The sequence below is a fragment of the Mastacembelus armatus genome, chromosome 3 (genome assembly GCF_900324485.2).
Source record: "Mastacembelus armatus chromosome 3, fMasArm1.2, whole genome shotgun sequence".
Taxonomy (NCBI): Eukaryota; Metazoa; Chordata; class Actinopteri; order Synbranchiformes; family Mastacembelidae; genus Mastacembelus; species Mastacembelus armatus.
In genome coordinates, this window is record NC_046635.1 from 24,003,567 (window position 1) to 24,015,094 (window position 11,528).

The 11,528-nt window shown below is 39.7% G+C and overlaps 1 protein-coding gene across 1 annotated transcript; it reads left to right on the forward strand.

Moving 5' to 3' along the window:
• Positions 1–9,344: 9,344 nt before the first annotated feature.
• On the forward strand, positions 9,345–10,391 carry LOC113122223 (high choriolytic enzyme 1-like). The gene has a single exon (XM_026293382.1). It carries the CDS (start codon positions 9,556–9,558, stop codon positions 10,333–10,335), a length of 780 nt encoding a protein of 259 aa, XP_026149167.1. The 5' UTR covers positions 9,345–9,555; the 3' UTR covers positions 10,336–10,391.
• The last annotated feature ends 1,137 nt before the right edge of the window (positions 10,392–11,528 follow it).

Below are 11,528 nucleotides of genomic sequence, written 5' to 3' on the forward strand. Positions count from 1 at the left end.
TCAAATTTATAGTAGTTAGTATAAGACTTTCTTGTTTTCTAAAATACTAGAATATTCAGGCTAAACTAACAAATATGTGAGACTAATATTATACAGACATTTAGAGCTCAAAGTATTCTGCCATAAGATCTATGTGTATATATGGTCAATTTCTGAAAGGGTGCTGTTTTAGGCCAGAATTTTAAACCAAAGATTGTTGCTTAATTTCACACAGATTCCACCACAATGCACACCACACAGAAACAGTACGCCAGCTGGCTGCACAAATTCACCTAACACTAATGCTCTCCAGTGAGGGGGGTGTAAACAACATAAATACCTCTGTGTATAGGATATAGTTCAACAGCGGCAGACACTCCAGCCTCCAGCCCCTAAAACAGTCCGCCAGTGGAATCAACTCCTCCCTAAAACTGAACAAAACTGAACATTATCACTTTCATGACTATGAATTTATTGCAGTGCTGTTGCATGGGACTGCATTAGTGTTAGCTTGCTGTCTATTGTTTATAAAGTTTAAAAACTTAAATATGCATTTTAATATAAATGGCCCAATTAGCTTCATTTTCTACCCTTGTAGTTTCTTGCCATTTGAAAGGGGGTAATCATGCATATAGGAATTTTTGTGGACTTTTTTGGGCACTAATATAAAGTAATTGCTCAAAGAGACCAGTCAGTGCACTGACAGCACTAGTGTACATTGTTCTCCTGTGTTTAATGTTTTGGCCCTTGCAGCGTTGTCCCTAACAAAGATAGAAAGACTTTCATTTACTTCTCAGCACTTGTTACTCATCTGTGATCATTCGTGGGTCACAGGAATATTGTCTGTGTGCTATGACCTTTGCCCTCTTGATCTCCTTACTTGTGGTTGGTTGTAATCTTGCTGTCTAGGAAACTGGATGATTGTGAATAAGTAAATAAACTAAATTCCTCAAATGTGACTTATTTTGGTTAAAAATTGTATGTTTTAAGGGCTTTGGTGATAATATGTGAGCTAGGGGTTCAGACTCTGCATTGATAACGTGTCAGCAGAAACCAAAAAAATTACTTTGTAACAGAAAATATTGCAGAACATGCATTGGTGCACACCTGTACTTCAAATCTTAAAAAAAAAAAAAAAAAAAAAATAGTTGTAAAACTCACAAGTCTGTGACCATATACTGTGGTAGCCTCAGCTGGTCTCAGTCACCGACTCTCCTCCTCCGCAGAGAGATTTTGTTATGTGGGTAAGTGAGGAGAGTCAGCAGTGTTTCACTGGAGATGAGACTCTCCTCTCAGCTGTAGCTAAACTTAAATGTATTTAAGCTGATGAGACATTTGGAGTTGTACCAAATAAATCGCAGCCATGTGTGGAAAATGTAGCAGCCACTTCTCCTTTGGAGGCAAATCAGCTAAAGATTCTGTGTCTTCAAATGTGTCTGAGACCAAATTGAGGCAACAGACCTTTTAATTGTAATTAGATTACATTAGTTTACAAATCTTACAGTACATTATTAGTTTTATATGCTTTATTTAGAGTGCTGTAAAGGTACATTTAATAATATGATTAACAGATAGCAAGTCAAATATAGAGTTTTAATTTTTAAAATTAAATATTGGAAGATTGTCCATGAAGAATTTTTCAAGTTTCTGTTTAAAAGTTTCTGTGTAACATTGTAATGCCTTCTATCTCGTAACTTAACACCTCACAAAGCTTAATTTAATTCTGCAACTGCAATATATTTTATTATTGAAGTTCCTACAGTGAAATCCATTATGTGAAACAATTGGAGGAAATAAAACTTAATAAAAACAAACTAGCATCAGTATTGCATTTGCTTGTGTGCAAAGAGACTTTCCATTTAGAAGTGTTACGTAATAGGAGGCTCTAATCTGTTATATAATAACAGAGTAAGTGAAATGTACTTAACCTGGTAGGTTTCAGGATTTGATTTTATCTCATAACCAGAATAGTTTTTTAGAGAAGAAACAAGTCAAAATTGAATATTGCTATTAAATTGTTAAATTAACCCTTTGCAGTCTGTCTTCTCATTTAGGGCTATAGTAAAGGACATGCTGTGAGATACAAATCAAAATTGTTGCATTTTATTTTGACATAGTTTCAGTGCTCTCACATAAGAGTAAAAATGCCAAAAAAATGATTAGCAGGAAAAGGATTTGAATGCAAACAGAATAGTCGCTCTGATTTGTGTGCTCTGGGCCAGAAACTGAAATTGTGTGGAAACTATTTCCTTCATAAAGATGTATTCTTTCACTTTTGATTTCTTCCATCAGCCTACAACATGATTTCCTTCTCAACTTGTATTAACATACTAACACAGTGACACACTGCACATGATATAAAGAACCATACATACGTACGGCAAATAGGACTGGATAATATGGAGTCCTATTAATACAATCAGCATGTTCTGACTGATAATGTAGCTAGTGCCTAAATCATTTTTTGGACCACAGAAGTTTGTTTCAAGGACCTAATATATATTCAGTTTGTGTGATATAGAACCAGCAGTAAAGGTTAGGAAATTTTTAGTTTAACATATTATATAGTATTAGACAGTCTGGAAATATTGCAGCTCATTACTAGAATAGCTTTTTTGACTTACTGTAAATATATATAAAAGTCATCATTAAAAAATTAGCAAGTGTTTTAATATTATATTGAAATAGAAATATTTTTAAAGTGAAATGAAATTAAAAGAGTGTTAATCTGTGAATTATATAGTTCAGAAGAGCTCGGACTGCAGATGATCTGTCAGCGCCCTTCATACTGCAAAATACAAGCCAGTGCCTCTGTGTTACCTGCACAATGAAATTTGACTTTATCATCAAGGGAAACTTTGTGAATAAATATTTCTTTTCACACTTAATCAGTGGGGAAAAGTCATTTCACCCTCATCAGACTGAATCACATTCTGTCATAAATGGTTTGAACTGTTTGGTAAACTCACAATATCTCTCTGTGGAGGATATTTTTGGCTCGTCCATGTGGCAAACACAGAGAGAGAAAAGAGAGGGAGAGAGAGTGATGGCTGTCACATAGTAAGAGAGGCTCACAGAACTCCCCCGGCAGGCAGTGTGTGAGATCTGGGGCCCTGGGGCCCTTTGGATGGCTCACGTTGAATGGGTGCCCTGGCGAGGTGACCAGGCTCATTGAAAACAGGTTAGGAGGGGAAGGGAATGCTTTTGCTCTGCATTTGGCCCCCTGACCCACTGTCCAACGTCTGCCTTGGCAGCTTTGAAACCCAACATATTTATTTGCAATGCTCTGAAGAGAGAGGGTGGAGCGGCTGTCAGAATAAAGTCATCGTCCTGCTGACAGCTTCATCTGCTGTTGAAGGGCAGCTATGACAGGCGCACAATGTCGCTGCGCCAGCCAGCCCTGGGTGAAGGACTGTCATATCTGGACATGCTGGGAATCTTGCAGCCCAAACCCCAACCCCTCCCGCCCTGTTTTTCTTGCTCAAGCTCCCTTGATACCCCAGAATTATTCCTTTGGCCCAGAAATGTTTTTCATCTCAGTGGATGTCAAATGGATAACATGTGGGAACTCTCCATGCTTAGTTTATTTTTTTTTATCATTATGAAAGAGATAAAAGACAGAAATGTATTTGCAAATCACATCAGAATATATTCGTGTCATCGGTTTATATCTATCTTGCCGATTCATCTTGTGCCAGACAAACTCGTAAACATAGACAGAAAGAGTATAAAAACAGTATAATATGAGCTTTAAGTTAAAAGTACTTTTTTGAGTGTGAACCTATTATTCTATTAAGAATATCTTATATATTGGTGGCAAATACATTGTGATGCACTTTTCCTTTGCTTAAATAGTTTGTGTCTCGAATTACAAATATAAAATCAGTGATTGTTGAAGTTTGACCAAACTGACCAAGCCACTGCAAGATTCAGCAAAATTAATGACAGCAACATGCAGGCCATCCACAGGTAATAGCATTAGCAGTACTCTGGGTGGTAAAGCAGCAGTACCGCGACCAGCTGGCGTCATGCTAATATACACAGTGCACCCACCGTCCATTCCTATCAATAAGTCATTATCTGAGCCCTGCTGCTGATGGGCATCCAGCAGCCCTGTCTGCTACTCGGACAATGAGGAGGGAGGGGGCAGGAGGAGGCTTCAGCACTGGAATGCTGCCCATGTATGAGGTGTTACTCATGCCACAACCAGGAATGTTACTGCTGGTTAAAAAAGAGCTAGCACTGCCATAAAATAAAAGCCAGGGACTTTCAGGTCCAGTTTCATTTACTCTCAAACATTTTTATGTAAATAATGTCACTATAATCAACCGCTCCATGTGTACAAACCTGCACATACATTGACATAAATGTTGATAGTAACAGGCAGGAATATATGAATTTAGTTTGAAAGCAATTATATTATCCTTCATCTCTATGATCACAAAGTAAATGGCCTAAATTTGAAATGACCTGATTAAGATTTTTGTCTTTATTGATTATAAATACAGAATCTGTATATTTGTGTTTAGAGAACTAGAAGATATGTGATATATATCTGATATACTGAAATAAGAGGTGCCCTATACTACAATTGGCACACATCATTTTTCTTAAAGTGATTAAAATGTCTACATTCGGATCCAAAAGTATAAACTTCATAAGCTTTAATTACAGATGTGACATGAATAATAGTTTAACTGTGAGGTTCTGACTCCTAAAATCAACGTGGGGCGATCAGCTAAAAAGAAAATGAAGCAGTGTTGGAGCTGTTGGAATAACAAGAATGCTCAGTGGGGCTTCTTCAATCAGAAATGATTCTGTCTGAGTACAGACACCGAATGTAGAGACCACACAAACACATCTAACCGTCACAGGCATGCCCCAAACACTTTCCCATTCACATGCTTCATAGCCGGTAAAATCTTTGCAATGCATGCTGTCGTAAAGCAGAGCAGTGCTCCAACACTGGCAAGTTGAGGTTAGTAAAATAAAGAGGATCTGCATTTGATCAGCTTTACTTTAACTAGTAATAATTCTTTAAGCAGTACATGGACCAATTGCCACCAATCTTTAAGATCAGTATGCACAATTTATGTCAGAGTTATTTAGCCGGATGTGATTCAACTGGCCAACATAGTGCATTGACAAATTAAAAGTTTTACTGCTTACCCTTGTGCCAAGACAGTGGTGTTTTTCAAATTAAGCCTTTTTGGTCAGAATATGATGTAAATACAGATGCTGCTTTCCTCTACATGCTGCCACAAAATAGTTGAACAAAAGCTGGACTTTGTTGTGACATTAATTGCTCCTCATACACCCACAACATCTCCACCAAATCTCTCTGCACCGTCTCCACCATCAGCTCAAATTACCATCCACCTCTAATTGATATGAACAATAACAGAAGAAAGCTTGTTAATGGTGAACATAATTGTCCCAGACAAAAGGCCAAACGCAGCAAATCACACTTTACAGCAGGAGTGAGCAGAAGGCGACGTCTGGACTGCAGCCAGTGAGCAGGGAGAGATATTTCACTGCAGATATCCATCTAGCACCTGAATCACATTTCATTACTGGGTCACTCATTAAACACAATGCTAAGTCCCAAAGCTCCTTTTTTTTACAGCCTGATACACATGACATTCTTTCTAGACATTTCTAGACTTAATGTTTATGAGTGTACATTGCATGGTAACTATGTGTACGTGTGTGCAAACGTTGTCTATCTAAACATTCAGTATGTAAAATCTGTTTACCTAATGAAAGATATTCAAATTCCAGATGGTTATATTATGTAAATTAAGTCACAAAGGTTGTTTGCGAAAACAGTCCTTTATTCTACTAAATTCACTTATTTTTATGGATCTCCTGTGGAGTCCCTACAGATGTGTACTAGTGTTTTTCATTAGCTACATTGCAGTTGGCACTACAATAAAAGCTCCAGCCTGTTGGAGATGTCAAATCAGGTAGACAAGGCTTAAATCCTCCACAGTGTTGGTAACTGGCACACCACGCTCTCTCTTTCTAACACACTGCCGAGAGGAGGAGGGTTAACTAACAGCTATAATGTGTAACTGAAGATCAGCTTTCCCCCCTGGCTTTACTCCTCACACAGCTCTTCCACCAAACGGCACCCTCCTCACCAATCCCAGGCCTCCCCCCCACCCCGCCAGCATCCCCTGCTGCTGCTGTTGGGGTGTTCTCTGCTTCGGCTGTCACCAAGCTGCTGGTCTTTCAGCCGTTCTGCTCCCTCCCTGCATTTTTTTTTTTTTTTTTTTTTTTTGTGCCGCTCTCTTAGGCGTCACAAGATTACTGAAGCAGTGCTGACATCTCTATCAGGCTGACCTAACACTCTGCCCTTTTCCTCCCACCCTCCATCTCCTCTCCTCCTCCTGCACTGCAGGATCCATCACACTCAGCCCTGAGCCACTCACAACTGCATTAAAAAATAAAAACAAAAACACAGAACACGCAGGTAAAAAACGATATATATATATATATATATATATTTTTTACCTCCAGCACATGAAATGAACATGTTACTGGTTTCAGCCCCTAACAGTAATTTTTGATATGACTGTTCTGAGTCTGTCCTGAAGGGACACAGGTTTTGCGTAGTTTAGAGCACTGTCCATGCAAAAAAAAAATATACATACGTGTCCAGCTTGTTTCTAAAAATCTAATATAAATATAGTAGCCGTGATACTTCGAGTATCTGAGTACTTCAAATTTTAAAAAGTAGTTTTTTTTTATTTTAAAGAATTACTTTGAAATGTAGCATTCTTTGCAGTGCAAAAATAATTAAATGCTTATAGGAACATGTAAAAGTGCTTACATGCCACATTTTGAACTCAGACTAGATGATTCTGCAGATTAAAAAACACTTCCCTGAGTGATCACATGCTGGTATTTGTACAAGATTATAACTAATGCTGGATACAAAAAAAATGGTATGATAGCTATGCGGACGTCGATTAGAAAAACTTTGAGTATGGCCATATTTTTCTACTTTATTGGGCTTTTGGCTGCATATAATGGAACTGATGTCACATATTTGCACTTCAGACTTATGTGTCCTTTTCAGCTCACAGCCCCACAGTGTAAATGATGAATAATTTGCATATATAGTAAGGCTGCAGTCCATCCCTATGGAAAACAAAAGCAGCTGTCAGAGAAACAACCACAGTTAGAACATCTGAAAGTGATGTGACTCATTCCAAGCACAATGCATTTACACCTGCTATATGTGCTGAAAGTGTAATTGTAAAGTGACATGTATAGTCTTTACTTCCTGATGTGTCACATTGTCCTGTGCCTTGCATGTTTGTCATTATTATTAGTTGTCAGTATGTGTCTGCTTTAGTTTTAGAAAGACAAACGCCTGTAATTTTATTATTCCTGCTGAATGAAGTGATTCTAATTCTGGTCTTTTCAGACATATGACCAGTTTCTCTTTTTATTAGTTATATTGAATTTCCCCTGCTGAATGCTGTCTTTGCTTGCTGGCTGCATTCATCCCATCACCCCCCAGTGTTAGCTTTTGAGATTTGTGAGGAGAATGATTTTCATCTGCAAACAAACTGCTGTTCTTGATAGAATTCCTCCATCGGTCCACACTGAGTGTTGTTATTAAGCAACCTAAAATGACACAGTCTGCAGGGGGGCCTGCCAGTGGAAAGATGCTGTCCATTAGCTGTCAACAATGACCACTGGGTTTACCCTCCCATGGGACTGGCAAGCAAGGCATCGTCTCATCCTGAGTCTGGCTGAGAGATCACACAGGCCCCATTGTCTCAAGCAGCCCAGAGTCTTATTGTAGCAGTGCCTCTGGGAAAGGACAAGCCTTCACGTCCGTGGTCTGTTGAAGAATAGGCTTTCTTCAGGGTAAAGCCATGAAAACTGTAAGGGATGAATCTAGGGGAACACAGAGTGGCTACGGAGTAGATTTGGAATAGGCGCACCCCTCCTTAGACAAGTTTGGAGTCCCCATCCAGACCTCCCTCTCCCTCTCCCAGTGCTGACCTCCCTTCTCCACCTCTGTTTAATAATGCCTGGGCCTTGGTCATTATTTTGGGCAGATGGAGATGGGGGCAGCCAGTGAAAGGAGCTGGTGTCACTCCTGAAGAGAGGATGGTAGGGATGACAGAGAAGAAAAAGCGAATCAGAGAAAAGATCAAAAGCAGAAGCTCGCTTTTCACTTGCCTGAAAGCGCTAAAGAGGATAAGGAACGATCGGGTCTGGGGTCTCCTGTCCTCTCTGGCAATTAGACTCAGCTGATGGAGAGAAAGGCGTGAATGGCAGGGTTCAAGGCCCTCTCTAGGACTCACACAACGGGAAAGAGTTTTTCCCCCGACGCCTCCTTTATCTTCCTCTCCTTTCAGAGTGTCAGAAATGCAGCTGAAATATCTCTCCAAAAAGACAGCACAATCCCCAATGCCAAACCCTAATCACGGTGGCTGATGAGATTGAGAAGGGGGGGGGGGGGCGGGGTGTTTGAGAGAAAACACACATTCTTTTCACAATTCATCTTTACACTTTATATGAGGCCAGGATTCAAGGGAGGTGTAGTAGGTTTCTATGTGACAATTAAACTGAACAAATTAGAGCCCATATTTCCATGAGACAGAACATATCACATCCAGGGTACATCATAAAATGCCAATAAAAGACTATTGAACATCTTACTGTGTTTTCAAAGCTTTTACAGAATGAAGATGTTTTCAGAAATGGGATATACTTGAAGTGAAAATCACAAATTTGGGTTAGCCCACTCAATTTTAAATGAAAAAAAAAAAGTTAAATAGGAAAACTAAAGGCAGTAAAGTCTAAAAAAAGATGCACCAAACTAATAGGAAAAAAATAAAATCAAAGAATACATAATGAATTAGCTTGTATAAATCACTAAACCAAGTGGCTGGCACATAGTCTGAGCATACCCGATAGAGAGGTAGCCATGATGATGGTTTTGTACAATGGGTTATACTGTTTCATACAATTTAGTATTCAGTGTTTTGACTAGAGAGCCATCTCAAGCACGGCCACAGCAACATGTCCCACAGGAACCTATTACCATCCTCTACATATGCAAGAGTTTCAATAGGCCGTCTATCATCCTCACAGAGGGACACGCAGCTTTTGCTACAACTTTAACAGCTTGTCATGAAAGCACAGGGGATTTCAATTGAGCTGGTCATCAGAGAGAGGAGAAACAGTATTTGGGTCATGCACATTTAATTTTAACATATATGGTTTGTTAAAGGTTTTGAAAAATCCATTATAAAACAAAAATAATAAACCCATCTGAAGGATGGAAAGCTAAGGTGTAATTTGACACACACAGTGGACAAAGAAAAGCTTTTGGGGATTACATACCATGTTTAAACTATAGGTTTGTCCATGGGGCCCTCCCTTCAGAGGTTTACCTAGGCCTAGCAGTGTGGACCCCAACCCATAATCCTCCTGCAGACACACCTGTAGAGGAGAGTATAAAGACCCTGGACTGAACTGAACCAGACATCACAGAGTCTCTCCACAGCAGCTCTCCACAGCTACACAGCCTCCAGACTGACCGTGAAGATGACTGCCCCTGCAGGCCTGTTGCTGCTGCTCCTGCTTGGCCTTTCTCAGGCTCATCCTCTCCAGGAAGGAAGCAGAGAAGAAAACCCAGATACCGTCGACATCACTACCCAGATTCTGATGACCAACAATGGCACCAATGAGATCCTGCTAGAAGGGGACATGCTGGTTCCCAGAACCAGAAACGCCCTGAAATGCTATAACCAGAACTGCCGGTGGAAGAAAGGCTCCAATGGCTTGGTGACGATCCCCTACACCATTAGCAGTGAGTTCACTAGTTCAGAAAGGCAAGTCATCAGCCAGGCCATGAACGCATTCCGCAGCACAACCTGCATCCGCTTCGTCCCCCGTCAGAACGAGAACGACTACATCAGTATCGAGAACCTGTCTGGATGTTACAGCTCTCTGGGCAGAGTTGGGGGCAAACAGGTGCTCTCTCTCAACAGGCAGGGCTGCATCTACCAAGGCATCATCCAGCATGAGCTCAACCACGGCCTGGGCTTCCAGCACGAGCAGAGCAGGAGCGACCGCGACAGCTACGTCAGGATCAACTGGGAGAACATCGCCCCACAGAATGCCTACAACTTCAACAAGGAGGACACCAATAACCTCAACACTCCCTATGACTACTCCTCCATCATGCACTATGGAAGAACAGCCTTCTCCATCCAGGGGATGGACACCATCACCCCCATCCCTAACCCCAATGTCCCAATTGGCCAGAGAAATGGCTTCTCCCAGTGGGACATCACGAGGATCAAACTGCTCTACGGCTGCTAATGAAAATGCTGCAAGCTTCTGTTATGTCAGAACTAGGCAGCTGGATCTAAAATTAAGTCTATTTCTTTGTGAATCCTCTGATATCTATAATGAATCACAATTGTAATAAAATTCAAGCAAAAGATACTTGGGGACAAAACAACAATAAATGTGTCCTATGAGCAACTAGTTGACATGTTCTTTCATCACCATAAACATGCACTGCTTTGGTTGATTGCTTGTACTTGCATCCACCAGGATAGATAGACAGGGAGTGTGTGGAAAGATTAGCTAAACTGATTTCACAAAATAGAAATGATAGAAATATCCAGATAGAGTATCAGCTGTTACACCATATGCTACTATTAGAAAAGTGAGAAAACTCTTAGCCAGCTCATACATTGAAAATCGTTGCTGAAAGTAATGGTTTAATGGCTGAAATGGCAAAATGTAATAAAGTTACTTACAAATTCAAACGTGAACTGATCTAAACATCATTTGCTTAAATCTATAAAACTATACAACAACTATGATGTTTCTAATCTTAAATAATCCATCATCTATACCCTGGTCATCTTAGCAAATATTTAATATATTGCAAGTAAAACATGTGAAACATCACAGGTGGTATCGCCCAAGAGAACTCAAGAGTTTATCTAACAGGGCTATGAGGGTGTGTTAGTACATACAGTACAACTGAAAATAGTCCCTACCAAAGGGTTTTTCAGTTTGAATGAAGTTTGCTAAGAACTACTGTGCCCAGTGTTTTCAGAACATTAACCCTTATTAAAGCTTTATTTGAGTCGAGTTTGTTTTGTCATCATTTGTTGACAGTTGTCACAACATACATCACCGGCAGCCTATAAAACAATAAAAATGATGCTTTGATCAATAAAGTTTATTTTTAGAACTACACTGAAACGCTGTGAGTCATAGTCCAGGTGTTTTGATGTAATTAATCTCAATAATTATACAATGGAATGGATGAACCACTCATACTGAGGATCAATGGAGACTGCTGGTATTGGAGAGCAAAAGCTACAGACAAAAATAAGCAGTTCAAATGATTTAAATATGGCAACAACCACAAAAACATGACTGTTCCAGTTTCTTGGACTGAAGTTTGCTGTTTCTAACCTTTTAAAATTCATCATGTATGCCTGAACAGTTAATACATATACACACTTTCTAAAAAAGATGGCTAAACCACATAA

What these genes read in the sequence shown, in the direction of transcription:
- LOC113122223 (XM_026293382.1), top strand. Translation starts at nt 9,556, where the DNA reads ATGACTGCCCCTGCAGGCCTGTTGCTGCTGCTCCTGCTTGGCCTTTCT.